The sequence below is a fragment of the Suncus etruscus genome, chromosome 10, assembly GCF_024139225.1.
Source record: "Suncus etruscus isolate mSunEtr1 chromosome 10, mSunEtr1.pri.cur, whole genome shotgun sequence".
Taxonomy (NCBI): domain Eukaryota; kingdom Metazoa; phylum Chordata; class Mammalia; order Eulipotyphla; family Soricidae; genus Suncus; species Suncus etruscus.
The window spans coordinates 63,639,459-63,660,528 of NC_064857.1; the positions used below are offsets into that span (position 1 = coordinate 63,639,459).

The 21,070-nt window shown below is 32.3% G+C and overlaps 1 protein-coding gene across 1 annotated transcript in view; it reads left to right on the forward strand.

Annotated features, from left to right (window-relative positions):
* The first annotated feature begins 1,953 nt into the window (after positions 1-1,953).
* Positions 1,954-21,070, forward strand: part of CDH19 (cadherin 19) — a 64,548-nt gene continuing 45,431 nt past the window's right edge. The window contains exons 1-2 of the mRNA XM_049782178.1: positions 1,954-2,063; positions 19,884-20,165. Of these exons, the coding sequence (XP_049638135.1) occupies positions 19,989-20,165 (177 nt within the window). The 5' untranslated portion in view covers positions 1,954-2,063; positions 19,884-19,988. The remainder of the gene's footprint in view (positions 2,064-19,883; positions 20,166-21,070) is intronic.

The window sequence follows — 21,070 nt, forward strand, 5'->3', positions numbered from 1 at the left end:
TCTTTGTCTTTCTAGATGCAAGTCCCCATGCATTCTGTGTGGTCTCATTCATTTCATATTTCATAATTCATTATTTCATATTCACCTCTTCGTGCTCCCGTTTGACTCTCAGTGGGATAAGAACCCACTAAGGTTATGCTTAGGGACTTTTTATCCCATTAGGATAAAACAGTCCACAGCAGAATATGGGAGGCATTACTTTCCCCAATTTCATGCTGTATTATAAAGCAATAGTTATAAAAACAGCATGGTATTGGAATAAAGACAGACCCTCAGATCAGTGGAATAGGCTTGAGTACTCAGAGAAGGTTCCTCAGACATATAACCACCTAGTTTTTGATAAAGGAGCAAGAAATCCTAAATGGAGCAAGGAAAGCTTATTCAACAAGTGGTGTTGGCACAACTGGTTAGCCACTTGCAAAAAAGCGAACTCAGACCTCCAGCTAACACCATGTACAAAGGTAAAATCCAAGTGGATTAAAGACCTTGATATCAGATCTGAAATTATAAGGTATATAGAACAACATGTAGGTGAAACACTCCAGGACATTGAGACTAAATGTATCTTTAAGGAGGAGATAGCACTTTCCAAACAAGTGGAAGCAGAGATAAACAGATGGGACGATATTAAGCTGAGAAGCTTCTGCATCTCAAAGGAAATATATGTATATTTATATATAAAATAATTGTTGATGAATATTTGTAACAAAATTGACACCAATTAGTGAAAATATAAAATAATGCTGCTAATGTAGAAAAAAATAAGTACATTAAACAATTTAATTGGAACTATCATATTATTCTCCTTATTATATGCCAACAATAGTCTAAATAAAAAAATCTCAAGATGACATGAATGTTTCCATGTTCAATTTAGTTTAATAGTACTTAAGCTATAGAAACTATTGTCCTGCTCATTGGTTAATACTTAGATAAGTGAAATGAATTATATATGCATAATATAACATTAGATTGATTTTTAAAAAATGGAATTCAGAGCCAGAGAGAAAGTACAGTGGGTCGGACCAGTACTCTGCATGTGACCTACTTGAGCTGGAGTCCCAGCACAAAATAAGGCCCCTAATCATAACCAGCAGTGATTCCTGAGTGTAGAGCCAGGAGGAAACCCTGAGCACTGCAGCTAAGTCTCTTAAACAAACAAACAGCAGCCACACCTAAGGTATGGATTGATTTCAAGGATTATTAAGAAAATGGAGTCTAAGAATCCAGTGGGTAAATCATTGATAGTTGCTTGATTCCATTGTATGAAACCCAATGCAATTAGTGAGATTCACATTATACTTTTAACATTTTATTTTGTTTTACTTGAACATTTGATGAAACATAAAAAACAACTGAATATTATATACTACATAATAGAGAAACTATAAGACATACAATAATTGTGACGACTTAGGCAATAAATAGAGCAAGAAAAAAGTAATGGATTTTAAATTAGGCATTGTCCTCCCTTTTCTGGGTCTTACTTGAGTCCCAAGAAGAAATGACTGAATTAAGAAAGCAGCCAAACCTCTAGACACATTGGGAAAGCCCTTTCCTTTTTAGAAACTTTTGTGCCTGCTATAAATCGAACATTTGTTTCACCACCTAATCCTCAAGCAAAGGGCATGTCCTTTCCATTTGCAGAATTTTCTTACAGAAGTTTGAATCCCCTCCTTATCACTTCAAGCCATTAAGTACTTTATTTTCTTTTTGCTTGTTGTTGGGGGAAAAAGGAACAAGTTAATCAGCTCATACTTCTTGATGGAACTGTCTGTATTTTAATCCCAGACTGAACGGACACTAGAGCTTCTTATAATACTTTGCACAAAAGAATCAGTGTTCGTGCCTCAACACAGAAAACCCAAAATAGCCTTCAGTGAGCTGCGACTGCTGTCCTGGTACTGAGAGCACAAGCATCTGCCACTTAGAGCTACAAGGCCTGGAAAGTCGGGTGAAAAGCTTTTGAGGCCAAAAAGAAACATCTCTCCTAATTCCAGTGTGTGGAAAGCAAAGTTTGAGTTTCAGTTTTCACGGAACTCTTAGACCTGGAAGAGACACAGGTAAGAGAGGGAGGATGGATGGGGCCATGATTGAAGAATAATGAATGTATCTTGGAAAAAGGCTTGAAACATGATGGTTAGTTTGCAGCTCGTCAAGAAAACCTTTCCAATATTTCTATACTCTAACATGTATATGGAAATGCTTCTAAAACAAATATTTGTTTGTTTTAGAACTGCACACCCAAAATATAACTCAGGTTAAGGAAATATTACTTTGAAAGATTTGTAATCTACTTTGATCAAAATAAAAAAATAAATTAAACTTTCTTTTCATTAAAGCAGTGTTATGTTTTGTGGGAGAGTAGCTGGAGACTTATAATTACATTTTTTTTCAGGATTTTGTTTTTTGATTCATTATGTATCATTTATCTTGATAGTAAGAGATACTGTAAATGGTAAAATTTTTATACTTAGATAAATGACAGGAAATTTACTTACATAGTTTTTAAAAATGTAATTATTTTTCTAATAATTGATTATCCTTCTAAATATTGATATTGGAGCTTCCCACATACTATATGAACATTTCTACAAGTCTTTCAGATAATTGATAATTAAAGTTGACATAATTAATTTTTCTTCTTCAACAGCAAGGCTTCTTCTTGAGAATCAAACTTTATATTGACATCTGGAAATTCTCAAAGTGAAAATTTTATATAATTTTAATATTGTAATATTCCAATAAAATTTATTATTGATAGTAATGGTAAATACACGTATAAACTTATGTATTAAATAAAACAAATGCATAATTAATCAAATATAAAAATAATTAAAGAAGAAAATAGAAAGGCATTCAGAATTGTTTTCAGTTTTACTTTTTACAAAAAAGGTAAGATTTACATTTGAATTTTACTAATTCAAAAGAAGCGAGCCAAGAAGATTTCAATAAATTCCCAAGTAGCATATACAAAATATCTAAATAAAATTAGCAAACCAAATATATCTAAGAAAAATAGAAAGTGCTTTTTTTGAATTTGTTTATATTTTAGGTTCTTGTTTGTTTATTGTTGGCCACACCCAGCAGTAGCTCAGAGGTTATTCCTGGCTCTGTGCTCAGAAATCACTTTTGGCAGGCTTAGGAGATAATATGGGATGCTGAGATCAAACCTGTATCAACACTTGCAAGGCACAGGCCCTACCTGCTGTGATATGCTCTGACTCCCTAAATTTTAGCATTATCAGAGGATGTTTGGAATGACTATATCTTTAGAGAATATATTTGCATTTGAAAATTTAATCATATATGTTTATATTTTGGAAGAATTTGATATATTAAGTAATGTACATCTGTAATATAAAGTGTATATATTTATATTATGTTTTATTCCAGTTTTTAAATATGTGATGTTTAAAAGGCAGGGTATCAAAATTTACTTGTATAGTTATTAATTTAATCATATTTGGTTTTATTCATTGAATATTTCTATTAAACAAGTTTTATAGCCTATAATTCTCATAAAGTAACTTATGATTAAATTGATAATTAGTACATTTATAAAATTTTATGAAAGTTTATTAGTACATTTATGGCAATTTATGAAATCTAGAAATCATTTGATTTTTAAATGTATATTGTAATATACCAAGATTTCCAATAGTGATTATAAACTATGAGATTATAACATAACGTATACCTGAATTTACCTTTTCAATTTTTATAAAATAGCATAGTCGAAAGAATTATATTGTTATACTCCTAACACATACATTCACTCAACTCATGGAAGTCTTAGAGAATTATAATTTACTTATATTTTTGCTTTGTAATTTTTTCCCATTTAGAATCTGAGCAATGTAGTATTTCCAGAAATGTCTTCAATTAATTCACTATAGTTTAAAATAATTTGGTGAAAAGTAAAATGCTCCTTCCAGATTTTTAGTAAAGTAAAATCATTTCTTTCAGAAATTTGTCATAGTCTAGATACATTTATTTTTACACATAAAATATAAATATACTTTGCTTCTGAAGAGTGTATGCCTATATTTTGATGGGCTTTCTTTTACAGAGTAATGATAGATTAGGAACAAATAACTTGCATAGACTGACCTTTTAAGGTTTTGTGTTAATGTTAATTTTTATTTTCATGTTAATGTTAGTTTTAATTTAAATTCTTAAATTTGTGACTCATATAGCTCGAGATAAGATTGGTTCTTAAATCTGATTTATATATTTTCTTGAATGTCTATTATCATACATTATCTGTATCTTTGCTTGGCATAAAAAATAAGTCAGAAATACAGATGGACCTAATAAACTAAAAACATGAAGAATTCTTTTTAATTCTTTATTTCTAGCAAAGCTAGTAACTCTTGACAGATTTGAAAAAATTAGGTATATTTAACAAAGTAATTGGAAGAATATTTTATAATTGTTTTCTCCAGAGAATCAAAAGTACAACTAGATTTTATTATGAACTCACTACTGCAACTTAGAGTTCAGTTAAATGCTCTAAAACCTGCATTATTAATTTCCAAAATTTGTCCAGTTATTTTATTAATTTTCAAAACTTATAATAAAGAATTTTATTTTTAATGATGCATGCTCTTCTAAATTTTCTGAGATAACATTTAAAGAATCATTTCACACTAAGTCTGCTTTAAAATTAGCAAAGTAGAAATTGTCTCATCAAATATTTGTTATAGGGCCAGAGCGATACCACATTGGGTAGGGCATTGGCTTTGCAAACAAACAGCTGACTTGGACTCTACATCTGGCATCCCCTATGATATCCCTATACTGCCAGGAGTTATTTCTGAGCACTGGGCCAAGTATGATCCCTCTGTGCAAAGGGTGTGGCTCCTCAGAAACTTGTTGCATTGATTTATTTTTTCTTTTTGATCCACACACGGTGATGCTCAGGGGTTACTCCTGGCTCTTAGCTCAGAAATAGCTGCTAACTTTGAGGACTATATGGGACACAGGGGATTGAACCGCAGTCTGTCCTAGGTTAGCGGTTGCAAGGCAAACGCCCTACCACTTGAGCCACCACTCTGGCCCCTGTTACGTTGATTTTTAGTAAAAGTCATTGAAAACTATACAGTGCCTTAATATTAAGTCAAAACATAAAACTTTTTAGCTGCTTTCTTTTCTCATACCACTTTAAATTTTAAGTAACTTATCAACACAGAAAAATCATGTTTCATCTGTTCTTTCAAATAATTTGTATGATAGATGAACTTTGTAATATTTCAATATGGTACATTAAAGTGAGAATAATTTTGGCTTATGCTATGAAATAGGTAATTTTCTCACAGTGCAAAAATTAGAAATGCCATGCTGTAAAATTGAGCAAATTTTACATTAATCATAAGAGAAAATGCCACGTTTATTCTGCCTTATAGCTCTGTGTTTCAGAGAGTTTGCTGATGACTTTGTTCTAAAAAAAATTGTAGCAAATAGAATGGAGAGAACAAAGTGGGTAAGGATCCTGCCTTAGGTTAGGAGCCAGCTTGGGTTATAACTCCAGAGATGCAAAGGGATCCTGAGCACTGCCAGAAATATTCCTTAAAAAAACAGAAGTAGTTTATCAGGAGTAGACCATGAAAAACCTCTAGTTTTGCCACTAGAATCAATCCCCAAATCACTTGCAAGAATGTAGTCTTCCTTTATCTAAAGAGACAACACTGTAGCTTCAGAGATAAACATAGAATTTGGCAGTTGTTTTACATGCATCTGACACTGGTTTTATCCTTATGGTTTTGTATGTGCCCTGATCCCCACCAGGAGTCATCAGTAAACACAGAAACAAGAATAAATTGCGACCACTGCTGGGTGTATTCTGGAGTTGCCCAAGACAAGATATAATTAAAATGATAAATTAAAAGAAATGCTTAAATTTTAAGTATGTTCTCAAAGATTGTTTTAAATACCCTGTGGAGGTCCTCTGAGTTCTTCAAATTTACCCAATTACACAGTCTAGAAGGCTTTATTCACAGAGTCTCTCAGAACCAGTGTTCCACTGAAGACAGTTTGAGAAATAAACTTCCCTCCTCTTGAAAGTGAGCTACCTTAGCAGGTAGAAAAATATAAGTGATACTTTTCTCAAAGGAAGCATCCTTGTCAACTAAATCGTAAACAATTTATTTTCATTCCATTGCTTTATTTATTTTTAAACAGGATTTCATCCTTAGTTTTAATCGGCATTCATTTTATAAAGTAAAATGTAAATTTGTTATTGAGCTTCTCAAATACAAATATTTAATGCAGCAACTTTACTTGTTAGTTCTTGTCATAGTACTACATCTCATGGTACACAGCGTTTATTCCTGGCTCTTTGCTCAGGGATCACTCCCTGTAGGATTATCCTGCCAATGCTCAGAGGACCATTCGGGGTGTTAAAAAAAAGAAAAAAAAAAAAAAGAAGAGTAAGGCCTGAGTCCCACAGGTGTATAAACTAATAATAAATAAGACAGAGAATAAGAGAGAGAGAAACAGAGCATTAATGCATGAACTAAAATTGCAGAAAAATTGATTTGCTGTTTACCAGTAGTATTTAATAAATATTTTAATCTCAACAAATTTAGGAATTTTTGTTATAAATATAAACATAAATTAGAGAAAGAAACTTTTTGCTGATATCTTTTATTTGGCTCTATGTAATCACTAACATAATAGCTACAAAATACTATTACTGTTAAATATTAATAATAGTAAATGACTTATTATAGTGACTAAATATGTTCAAAAAAAAAATGAAAACACTATCTTTAGGGCCCGGAGAGATAGCACAGCAGCATTTGCCTTGCAAGCAGCCAATCCAGGACCAAAGGTGGTTGGTTCGAATCCCGGTGTCCCATATGGTCCCCATGCATGGTCCCCCGTGCCTGCCAAAAACCAAAAAAAAAAAAAAAGAAAACACTATCTTTATAAAAATTGATTATATGTATATAAAACTTTTCTCTACATATTGGAATATCTGTTAATAAGAAAATGTTTTTGGTCATCCTTGATAAATGGTGATCTATAATTTTAGTCTATCAAATGCTATTTATGTGATAAAAATAATTTGATAATAATATGTCATAATTAGCCAAAGCAATTAAATATTACTCAGTGGTAGAGAACTTGTGTGATTTCTGTGGCACTGCCAAAAATAAAGAGTTAAAAAGATACTAGCTTGGATTGTTTTTTTGTAAAATTCTCCCTACTTGACATATATAATTGCTAATGCTTTTGTCCAATTATAATGATGTATTTTATGATTCATGATGCTGGTTTAAAAACAGTAACATACTCCTCAATCTTTTTTAAAAGTTTTATATTTTTACAAGTACATAATAATTATCATCACTGAAAGGCATTATTTGTTGGTCCTATTCTGTTTAAAACCTGTTCATTAGGACTAATCAAGTACAAAGAAAATCCTGGCTAGGGTGAGATTGTGTTAAATAGTTATTGATTCAGTGTATAGTCCTGGTAGTTATGACTAAAGGAATTTATTTTTTAATTATAGATTTGGCCAACTACTTTATAAATTGATAAATATTGATATATATAATATACTTTATACACATATATAGTATAAGAGCATGTAGATATTGTTCTAGGCAAACTAAAATGTTAAGATAATACTCATGGAACCTAAAGAACTCCATATAATTTAAAAATAAGTGGCATCTACAAATCAAATAATGTAAAACATCAGTTTAGTATTTTTTATTTTTTCTAGGAATAAATCCAAAATGTAGGTGCAAGTAAGTTGGTATAAAAACTACTTATTAAAATTGAGTATATATAATAAAGATAAACAATAAGCATCTACCTTGATAGACAATAGTTATGTAATTGTGATTCCTGCAGGTCTGAATACAGATCACAGAAGTTAAAATGAGCATACTAGTTCTACATATATCAATAGAGACCAGGCTAAAATTCTGATTGATTTTATCTGTTTCATTATCTATAATCACTACTAAATCATTGACAGTGAATGTAGACTCATATTTTGTTGTATATATGCTCCTCTTAAAGAACTTACATTTTATCATTATTAGTAAAACACATATCTATCACCTTCTTTTCTCACTTGTACTTAGGAAGTGTTATTATTACCATCACAAATTAAGAATCATTAATGAAAAACATTTTCTACTGTCACCTTATAAAATCAGTACTGGGTCTAGTTCTTTGAATGTATGTTTATATGTAATTATTAATTATTTAGTTATTTTAATTACAACTCCAAACTGTTTATATAGTTTGTTTACTAACAAACCAAGAGATGAAATAAAGTATTATGTGTTCTTCAGTGCAAAAAAAAATAAAAACAACTGTTCTCTAGAAAATTTATTATCTTTTATATCTAGCTGATATTAACTTTAACAAAATTTAGCAGAAATCATCATTTAGTATATAAAGATGAAAACATAATGCTACTACTGAAACATCACATGTGCTGCTATATTTTATGGTCCTCTCAGTAACATTTTAAAATGTTTATTGTAATTCTGAAGATAAAGTTTTTCCATTTTTATATTTTTCTTTTTTTTTCTTTTCCTTTTTTTTCTTCCATGTTCCAGAACATTTAGATTTTTTAATAGCATAAGCCCAAACTGATCTGACTCTGTCACTTAATAGATATGCTCAATAATGTCCTAATTAGAGTATTTAGGGAATGTACCAGAAGCTAAATGCACCAGAAATTTGAGAAATCAGAAGGAAAAAGCAGCTCAAATAAAAGGTTCGCACATTTGTTTTAAGTCCAATGAAGATTAAATAGGCAGTGGGGTTTAGAGTTTGATCCCAATACTCTATAATTTTAGCCACTGCCCCACCAGTTGGGGCCCTAGTTTACACCAAGACCGAGCACTGTTAGGGGCCAACCCTAGACAAAGCAGTAGAAAAAGTTTATTTAGCATTCAATGTGCAAAAAATATTCTAGAATCATCTGGGTTGTGTTTCTAAAAGTAGGGATTGTTCAGGTAGTAGAAAGTGTGTAGGCTATTGAAATACTCTTTCTTGATGTGGGGAATTTCCAAAATACTTTTATGGCCTCAGCAACTGCTGGTCACTCTAAACATAATCAGCCTAACTGGCAGAACACCTCCAAACTTCGTTATATTGTCCAGCAATCTGGAGATATCTGGTGTGAAGAGCCAGTAAAATGGGAGGGCTACTGACTGATGATCAATAGCAACTTTGTTATGGCTCCTTCTACTTTTTTTATTCTATCCTCTTTTCCTGGTGTATGGAGCTATAACCTTATGTCTATTAATAAGTATAGTTAACCACCAGGGCCAAAGAAAGATTAGGAAGCCAGCTAAAAGAATGAGGCCAAAACTAAAGATGTTTTGTGCTACAAGGAGACAGAAGCCAGATACTAGCATAAGAAAATTGTGAGTGTTTATCAATGCAGGAAGTTGGAAGCCAGATACTATCATATGAACTCCAGTGGTGTTTGTCTACAACTCAATCTAATTGCAATGATTATTTGGGGATAGATCGAGTCTATACACAGCTTGTGTCCTGGACTCAATGTCATTGTCTTAATATGCAGAGAGTCCTCACAGATCTCCTTACCAGGATGCTGGTTCATGCCTGGACACCAACTCTCTGCACCTTACATTGTGGTACTGGTTAAACCCAGCAACAGGGGACTCAAAAACTACAGAGAGGGGATTGAACATGAAGCATGCAAGGCATGTACCCCAGCACTAAAGTTTCATCTTAGTTTCTAGAACTATGCCCATGATATTGTAACAAATATTTTTGATAGTTGATTGTATTAGAAATGCTTTAAAAATTATTAAGCAAATTTACATCACAACAGACACATCCTATTTTTCCCCATCTTCAGATACTTCAGTTGAAATAGTTCAACAATGTGCCATGTTTCTCTAGTATTAATTTCTCTGCTACTGTTTCTGTAAGGGAGATGAGAGCTTCACATAAATAGAGTGCTTTAAAAATGTGGCAGTTTATTTCTGTGACATAAAAAAGCAGTCTATATCTATATCATAAAAATTAGACTTCAGTGTGTCGTCTGTAACATGTTACCAGCTGCCCATGTTATTTTTTAAATGAATTATAAAAATCGTTATAGGAGGGTCAGAGAAATAGTTCATAGCCTTGAGTATAGCATACCAGTATTTAATCTTTCAGACCACATATGGTCCCCTACGTACTGCCAGGAGGGATCTCTGAGCCACAGAACTGGGAATAAATTCTGAGCACCACCTGTTGTGGTCCAAACACTAACCCATCCACCACGAACACCAAAATCAGTTATGAAATGAAAGGTGGACTATTAGTAGACATTTTAGCCTTTTTTGTTTCTGTTAGGAACAATCCTTTAAAATAAAATTAAAAAAAGGAAATAATCTCAATTTATCTAAGAATATTGTCACTCATAATCTCCAAACCTATGTGTTACTATTAGTTTAAAACTGAAGTTTTATAGAATATGCTTACCTGCACAAGATCTAAATCTCACATAAGACATTCTATATGTTTATTAAAGCTTATAAAGAGAAAATGATAAATAATTTTTATTTACCTTTTTAGAAATTATGATGTTGGTGTTTCAATGTTTTAGGTAGAGGTGTTCAAACTTGCTAGTCATCAAACTATGTTTTGAAATATTGTTTGGTGAAAACTACTCATGGTTTGCTATAGAGAGAGACATTATATTAATTGCCATCTGTTTTTCTCCCTGAGAAGCTGGTTTAGTTGAGGTTAGTTTCAGCTTTCCACAACCATTCTGGAATACATTATATTTTTATAAGTTTTCACAGATGGAATAGTTATTCTTATATATCCAAGAAGAGGTCATAGAAAAGACACTTTCTAATTAGATTCAGTTATAAACTCTATAAATGCATAGATACTAATATTTTCAACCCCTAAGTCATAATTAGTTTTCTTTGAAAACATAATTGTTCTGAAACACAGGGGAATAGTTTTCAGCCTGTATATGTCCATGCTGCTTCAAGCATGACAATGGGTCTTTGTTATGGAACTTATCCATGCTTTGAGAAAAAAGAATGGCAAAATACACATAAATGGAAAATACACATAGGACACATACAGTAGGGGCAATTACATTCGAAAGAAATTACTTTTTCAAAACATGTTTGTCAGTATTTATGTGTGTTGCAGAACTAACAATACTCAGATATTTCAGTTTCTTAATAAGTTATTAGATTTTTACCAATACCTTCAGTAAATAACTGTCTTTGTGGATTCACTTGCTAACACATTCATTTGTGCTACAAGAAACAAGCCAGATACTAGCATAAGAAAAATATGGGTGCTTACCTGCTGCAAGGAAGTAGAAGTCAGATACTAGCATATGAACTTAGTGTTTGTCTACAGCTCAGTCTAACTATAATGAGTATTTGGAATTGACAGAGTCCATACACAGTTTGTGTGCTGTCAATATCATTGTTTTTCTTTTTTCTTTTTTTAAAAATTTTTCTATTTAGGCACTATGGTAGCAAAAGTCTTTTTTTGGAGTTTTGTTGTTTTATTTTGATTTTTGGGTCATACCCGGTGGTGCTCAGCTGCTTCTCCTGGCTCTGTGCTCAGAAATCACTCCTGGATCAGGGGACCATTTGCGGTGGTCGGGATCAAACCTACATCCATCCTGAGTCAGACACGTGTGAGGCATGTAAGGCGAGTGTCCTACCACTGTGCTACCACGCCAGCCCAACAAAAATATTCTTCGTTGGGGTTCTGTCATCTAATGTACACCTCCTTTTATTGTTGATTAAAATAAAATATAAAGCATAAAATATAAAGTCCACATGTTGGGAGAGGTCACCCCAGACACTGAGTTTCTAATCCCTCAGGTGAACAGGCTTGAAGATGCAGGATAATGGCAGAGAAATAATTCACAAACAGTCAGTTAAAGTTTTATCACAGTCAGCTCACTTTACTTCATGGCTTTTCTTCAGCCATGAGTCTTTGCACCATGTCTTTGTAACTCATGTCTTTCTCTCAGGAGCTCTGTCTATCTCCCTTGCTGTTTCTCCCTATGCTTCCTCGCTTTTCCTCTCTTGCCTTCCCCAAGCATTCTTTTATTCTTTATTCAAAATAGCTGGCCCCATCCCAGGTGAGGGCTGGTCTGATTCTCCAGGTGGGATTAACATCTCAAAAGGAAGTTTAGGTAAGAACCTTGGGGGAAGGAATACTTGACCAGTGTAACTTTCCACCAAAAATGTTCCCCATTTTTCTCCTCCCTCACTGAATGCCTGTGTTCAAGACAGTCATTCTATTTCTCTCTCTCACTATCATTGTCAGGGTAGTTATCTATGCATTAATTTTTCTAACTGCATTCATCACACTTTGTGGTAAACTTCATATCATGGGCTGGTCCTATTTCTATTTTCTCTGGGTATTATTACTATACTCTTTTTATTTTTCTTAAATCCCATAAATGATTAAGACCATTCTGTGTCTGTCTCTCTTCTCCTGTCTCATTTAACTCAGCAGAATAGACTCCATGCCCAACCATGTATAGGCGAATTTTATGACTTCATTTTTTTCTAACAGCTGCACAATATTCCATTGCAAAGAGATACCACAGTTTTCTTAATAACTCATCTGTTGTCAGGCACCTGAGTTTTTTCCACATTCTGTCTATAGTAAAGAATGAACATAGGCATGCAGAAGACATTTTTGTATTGTGTTTTTGTGTTCAGAAGGTATATTCCTAGTAGTGGTATTGCTGGATCAACTGAGAGCTCACTTTTCAGTTTTTTGAGGAATTGCAATATTGTTTTCCAGAAATTCTGGACTAGACTGCATTTACAACAGTGTGGTAGAACTGGTATCATGAATCATTCATTCTAGCTTCACCAGGTGACACCCTACAGACCACTAAGCTGATTTTCATTTTAATTACTTATTTATATATTTTTTTAAATTTTAGGCACCATGATTTACAGTACTATTAATATTAGGGGATTTTGCATACAATGTTTCAGCACCCAACCCTCAACTAGAGTCACCCTTGTCTTCATCTCCTTGATTCCCCCTGCTCCCCTTTCTCCTCAGTAAGGGAGTAAACTCATTTTAGAACATTTCATTTTGCATATTTGGGAACATCAACCCAATTTCCAAATATCATGGTTGGGGTAAAAAGTAAGTAAATGCTACTGTCTAGAGTAGTAAATAGCAATATCTTAATCTTCATCTGGTACTTTATTTCCAGTAAAAAGAACCTTTATTATGGAAATAGTTTTTTATTTATCAAAATAGTATATGTATGTCCATATTAGATGAATGCATAATTAAACAAGAACACGGGTGAAGTTAATTTTAATACATTTATAACTCTTTAATTTAGGGATGATCACTAGCCATATTAGAAGACATAGTTTTCCAATCCTTCTTTCTGCATTTGTTTATGTGTGTTTGCTTACCTTGATGGAATAATTTTTTATGAGTTTTATTCCCTTTCTTTACCTCCCAGTATTGCAAATACAGTATAATCAGACAGTTTTTATGTTATTAAATGTCTTTACAGCACCATGCTTAATAAGTAACATTCTATTATTACAAAATTTGAAATTTGGGGTCAGAGAAATAGCACAGTAGTAGGGCATTTGCCTTGCACTCAGACAACCCAGGGCAGATGGTGGTTTGAATCGTGGTATCCCATGTGGTTCTCAGAGCAGCCAGGAGCAATTTCTGAGCAAAGAACCAGTAGTAACTCCTGAACCTGCCTAGGTTACCCAAAAAAGAACAAAAAAATTTCCAACAAAATTTTAAATTCATTTTTGTTCACATTCTCTGTCCTCTGTAAAAAACCACTGTGATACATCTTCTGAAAATAAAAGAGATTTAGGGTGCTCAGGGAAGTTCCAATGGTTTCATCTTAGAAAATGAAAAGTATAGATAAGTGTATGTGGATTTATCTCCTATGTAGTGTGATTGTCAAAATAGTATTTTTAGATTATAAAGCATTGTTTTCAGTTTATCTTCCCTTATGTTCACAAAGATAGTCTCTAAAATATTTAGAAAAATGTTTATAGATTGAACTGCAGCCATCCAGAATAAATAAGTGTCATAAAAATATCCCATGGACTACAATGGCTGAATTAAAATCAGATAAAAAAAATGCAAAGAGAAAATGATGGTGTCTACAGATTAACCATAAACATATATATGATGTGGATGATGGCCCATAACATGTTTTAGGAAAATCTTCTCTACAGATGAACACAGAGATTTAATATTTAAATAGCAGTGAGAGGTCATATTTTAGCTGCTTAAACAATGAGACCCCTGATCATTTTTTTAAACAATGAGATTGTGTCAGTACACATTTTACCAATAGGAATCTGTCCATTTACAGGAGAATATTTCACAGACTAAGTCTCAAGTTTGACAGTTTGTCATCAGTCCGCTGATGGCTAAGAAACAGAAGTGACAAACACCAGTGAGGGGTGGAAAAGCGCATGCATGTGACTTTACATATGTTTTTGCCTCTCAGAACAGATCATATTTACCATGAATGGGGGAGTGGGGATACTTTGGCCAGACTTATGCATAGGGGTGACCCTACTCTATGTTGCTTTGTCTGTAGGATGTGTCTTTCATTCATGACCATGCATATGCAAAGTATATATTTATAGAGAGTTTATAAATGGGACAAAGATGGCTCTATGAAGAGTTGGCAGATAATTGCTTCATTATAAATATTGGGTGCAGACATTTTGCTCTTTTCTCACATTGTATGCAAACTGGTCATATTTTTGCCTGAACTTTTCTTGCAGAGTTGCTGGGAAAGCCATTCCAAAGCCTCTTTGACATTTCATGAGGCTCCTATTGTTCCTGTGATTTTGAAAGGTTGACAAATGTGATTACTAATGAATTCCTCCATATCTCACCACTGATTCTATTTTAATTTTCTCTAAACCTCCACAGTTACTGAATTTGGGAAATACCATGACTTGTTTCTCTCTAGGACCATTTTTTCCTTATGCTAATTGTTAGCATTTTTTTCTCATTTTCCTAGACTATGTCCAGAGTATTTTGCAGTATTGTACTGTTGACAGCTGCCAGTCCTCTTCAATCAGAAGTGGACAATTGTTTGAAACAGAAATGTTTCAACATTTCTTCCCCTGAAATGTATGACCATTATAAAAAATTTGGAATAAAGAAGAGTAAACAAAACCATTATATTTTATCATGTAGATTCATATACTTCCTGCTATATATAATTTTATTATTTATAAAATAAATAAAATTTTTATTATTTTATTTTTATAGTAAGAGTTCCTAATGAAATGGTAATATTACGTTTTACTATCATTGAAGTGTATACTATTTACTTTTAATTTAAAATTTTATTGTGAAATGTTTTATTAGTGCAATTAGTCTAAAAATATATATCATATGATGGGGGAAAATCCCAAATACTTTTTGTATTTTTATTTGGCTTATTTTAGCATATGACAGAGGAAAAATCTGAGTTATTTCTAAATTTCTATTTTTAAGCCAATTGTTCTTGCTATGATTATGGTCATAAACCATAATAAATTTTGCATGTCATTTTTCTATGCCAACATTACTATTTAACAAAATTAATTTTTTTTTTTTGGTTTTTGGGCCACACCCTGTGACGCTCAGGGGTTACTCCTGGCTATGCGCTCAGAAGTTGCTCCTGGCTTCTTGGGGGACCATATGGGACACCGGGGGATCGAACCGCGGTCCTTCCTAGGCTAGCGCAGGCAAGGCAGGCACCTTACCTCCAGCGCCACCGCCCGGCCCCAAAATTAATATTTTTAACATATCTGTTATATAATATTATCTTGAAGCTTTTATAATTTGTAGTATATAAAATCCTAATTTACACATTCTTTATTCATATATATTTTGAAATTAATCCAATATTATATACATCTCAGAAGAAGACAAAATATTTTGTAATACTGGTAATGCAGATATGTATTATGGTATTGAATATAATTAAAATATACAAGTTATATATTTAAATATATATATTTAAAATATATTTAGATATTAGTTTTTTTTTTAATTTTATAGCTTGGTAAATTATATTTCTGTATGTTGTTATTGATTCCTTATTAAAATATTTTATACCTTTTGTTTATCATTTTGGTTTTAACTACACGATATTGTTTATTCTGTTCTAAACATGTATCTCAAACATAAATAAAGAAGGAATAAGATATCTATGTAAATAATCATGATCTGATTTTATAAATTACTATTTAGAAGCATTTGCTGTAATGTTTCACCAAATCTTTTGTTTCTATTGAAGGGGATTGTATGTTCTTTTTATGACTGAAACCAAACTACAATCATTATGCAAACATGGTTCTTAAATAAAGATATGTATATATTTACATATATATATATATTTTTTTGGATTTTGGGGGCCACACCTGGTGACGCTCAGGGGTTACTCCTGGCTATGTGCTCCGAAATTGCTCCTGGCTTGGGGGAAGATATGGGATGCTGGGGATAAAACCACGGTTTGTCCTGGATTATTCACTTGCAAGGCACATGCCCTACATTGGGCCATCGCTCTAGCCCCAAATAAAGATATTATTAAAAAATAAAATGAATAAAAATAAACAATGAAAAAAATAAAATAATTTAAATAAAATTCTAGACATCAAGTAATTTCTAACAACCACATTTTTAAATTTATGTTACCAAAGGAAGACTGTAATTTAGCACAATGGTAAATAGCTTTTATATATAACACAATGATCAATAGTTATTTTTTTATCAATAGTTATTCTTAATAATTTTACACAAAGCTCATATAAAATTTGACAAATCCATACAAATTTGAAAACAAATAAACAGATGTGTACAAATCAAGATTTATGTTATCATTTTACCTTTACCTTTAAACCTCTTAATTGTCTTTTAATCTAGAACTTTGTATTTTCTCTATCTACTAAAGAAATCAGATCAGCTTCTAATAGATAAGTACCAAGATAAGTATGTATAAAACTTAACTGTAAACATATCTCAGGCACCCTGGGATAAAATGCAAATTCATTGTCACTGGATAAGGTCAAGCTCATGATAATGAACTTCTAATAAAGTTATTCTAATATTTTGCAAATCACAATGAGTGTGGAAAAAATCTATAGAAGACTCACAATTTGTGTTTGTTTGGTTCTTTTATTTCATTATCTGTTTTTTATATCATAGTTTTATGTCCATTAACCTGAAATAAAATTTCAATTTATTTTGGTATAAATACTTAATAAATTGTGTTATTTATATCATAATGTAACAACAGTGTACATCAAGTATCTTTTTTAAGACAAATAGTTGTTTAATTAGTGATTAACAGTTGTCAAGCATACATAAATTTTCAGTAGTATTAATAAGGTATTAAAAAAATAAACTGAAAACATTTAAAGTGAATTTTATTGGGGGGGATGTATTTATACTTCTGTAAGAGTACTGCATCTTAGAGCAACCACACTTGTCAACAATATTCTATAAAATCAAAGTAAAATGAATAATTAATAATAATTAAACATGGTTGTTATTTGGTAGTACATTTAAATATAATATTCCATATGGTATAAAATATTTTATTTATATATTTTCACAAATATCACTTTTCTGTTAATTTAAATATGAGGACAGGATATATTTTGCACTCATTAAATTATTTTATTTATTAAAGAGGGTAGCAGGTCTCCTGAGCTTTGCTCAAAGTTCACACTGCAAATTCTCAGCCAACCAAGGTAACCATTCTGTGCAACAGCCCAGGGATGTAATGCTATTTGGGTCTTGTAGTACTAGGGATCTAGCTACCACCTTGGCAGTATTATTAAATTATTAATAAATAAACTAGAGTACAAAATATGTCATATTGAATAAAACAATGGACAATCATGATTTGCTCAAAATTTATTCTCATTTCAAAGACCATTGAGATACTGTTTCTTTGAAATTGTCTACTGGCCATTTGTTGTAGTTTTCTCAGTCAGGCATCTTAGCCTTCATTTTAATGAGTTTCTCAGTTTCCCTACTATGCCTGGTTTGGGTGTCTGAGGGGATTGAGTTCTATGGGCTTGTGTGACGACCAGATATTTTGCATTTTCAGAAGGGTGGTCCCAGGCTCAAGGTAGAACAGACATAAATAGGAATTAGTAGTATGAAGTATTGAGCTACTAAGTGTGGTTGTATATTAAGTTTGAGACCCCCTAGGGAGTAATAGGGAGTTAAACGGCACAAGGGTCCAGCACTTATTATTTTTCCAAATCATGTAGACTTGGTCATTGGCTGGTGAACCTGTCAGAGTATCAGGAGAAAGTTGGGTTCTTAGTTTTATTTTACCATTGACTAGTAAGCTATTGCATAGAAGAAAGGTAGAGTTGAAAAACATATTAATTTTCTTTCTTTTTTAAACCTGTGTCTGTCCTGGATTAGCTACATGCAAGGCAAAATGCCTTACCACTATGATTCTACTCTGGCCCCTAAGTTGCTTTCTTTATATCTAATATATATCTTTCATGTATTCCTTTCAAAAATATTAAGACACTTTTACCCAGTTACTATTACTTATTGTCTATTTTTTGAAGATTATATTATTCTTTAAGACAAACAATAGTTGTCACATATTTCTGAATATAAGATGCTAGTATTTTTATATAATTTATATTCATATCATTTTAAAACATTGTATAAATGATTATTAAATCCTTTTGACCTTAAATTGCATTGTCATTCTAATTTAAATTATCTGTTAAAATGTTTGAGGAAGATTATTTTGTTGGTAGAAATAACTGTAAAAAGTCATAAAATTGACATTCTTACAAATGTGAAACAGGGTCAAAAATAGGAAACTTACAGCAGAAAAAACAATAAACTAATTTAAGTCTGATTTCCTGATTTGAGAATCCCCCTTTATGTTGGATGAAAAAACATAAAGAAACAATTGCAGGGCCTGATTGCCTTTATATTTTAGCTGATTAAAAAGCTTTCATTCTTAGAAACGATAGCATTTAGTCAAAGAAGTTTCATGGGTTCTAGGAAGATGGTTCAGTAGCTTAATCTAATTTCCTTGAAAACACAAAGTTTTCAGTGCAAATACAGTTGCATTATGCATGCATGGAAATGATCCTGGTCTTTCCAGTTAGGGAAAAACAAAAATTGCCTCCTGAGGCCTAAGCAATTGCACAGGGAGTGGGACACTTACATTGCATGTGGCTGACCTAGGTACAATCACTGGCACCACATATGGTTTCCTGTGCTCTGCCAAAAATGATTCCTATGCAGAGAGCCATAGTGAGCCTTGAGCACTGCTAGGTGTAACCCTTTCTATAAATAAAACAAAACAAAACATAAGTAATTCTGATGTAGTTTGGCCTTTATCTTCTTTGGCTCCACTTTGGCCCTATAAAGTAATTTCAACACAATATAAAACAGAATAATTTTGGAAAACTCATTTTCTTGTAAACAAGAAAATGAGTTTTGAGTCTTACCTACAAGGGTCAATTGCCTTTCTATTGAGATAGTTTGGGCTTTACAGAAATAAAGGGAAAGAATCAAGCAGTATTTTCATATAACTTAATTTTTTAACATGTTTTAATGTCAGTAATCAATCAAGGAGATAGGCAAAACAACTTTTCACCCTTTAAGCAGATTTATGACTCAATTTCAAAATGATGGACAGTGCTGAAGCAGAAATTTTATAATTATTCCACTCAAATTATTACTGAGCTACAGAATATAATTAAGTGGCATAATTAAAAGATGAATTAAATGTATATTTGGGTTTAATTTTTAGGGATGTCAAACGTGTGTCCCATCTTTCATCATTATAGGAAGAAGTGTTTTAAAAATGTCAAACTTTTTTTTTTGTCTTATAGGTCAATAGATGATATTTCATGGTGAATAGAATTATCCCAAAGTATAGGAATTTTGTTTTCAAGACCTATTTTCTCTAGAGTAACCCTGGTCATATAATTTACAGGATGAGTCCTTGTTCCTTGCTACCTGTTATTCTGGGAATTCCTGTCTTCTTGCCTGATTCAAAGACAGAAAGCATTAAGAACCCAAGACAATCTCTTTTGAGAGAGAAACGAGGCTGGACTGGTCACTCATTTTATGTGCCTGAAGAATCAAACATCAGTTATTATTACGTTGGCCAGGTACTGCTTTCCTGAACTATAGTCTAAAATGATGTGTTTGTGTAAAGGAAGCTCTTGAGAAAGTGCTATTTGATGAATCCCATGCCTTTGCATATGTCCCATTTCTAGTGGAAACTTTACTTTGTTCCAAACACAAGTTTAGGAAATGATTTGCATTTGGAAGCACCTGGAATATTCAGAAAAAAACTTGAGAATATGGACAGCTCAGATGATTAACCATTTATTTGATTTTCAAATCTTACTTGAAAACAGTCATTTTATCTAAATCTGGGTGGTCTAGTCTGTTCTCTCTGGTAACATCAAAACATCCATACTGAGAACCACTGTGTTTATCCACCATATTTAGCCTAATTTGCTCATATGCTAAGGAGATGTTGATTTACCCCTATTTAATTTGTAATGAAGTGAATTCATAAACAGTCCCTTTACCATTAAGTAGCTCCAAATGCCTACATATTACAGCTGATTAGTGAAGTTGAAGTACAAAGAATATTTTCCCTTTCTTACAAGAATGTATTTTAAGAACATCACCTTAATGAGACAGCATGTTTCTGAGATTTGGAAGAGAGATTTCATTATTTATTTGGTTCTCTTTAAACAGAGGTAATTACAGTATCATGTCCTTTTCTGGGCGGCTCTGTCTCAAGATGAATGAACTGAAATAAGTTTAACCACTAATTAACCGGCACTAAAATTTAATTGGGCCCAAAGGGTGATGTGCTCAAAATTCATTAACTCTCTTTCTCTAGTCCTTTATGGAGAAAGAACTTCAGTGTTAGTGCACTGTCCAGATTTATTTTCAACAAATAAAATGAATACATTCAGCTAAAATCTTACCATAGGTTCCTAGATAAACAGATTTCACTTTTTTTGTTCGTTTGTTTTTTGGGCCACACCCGTTTGAT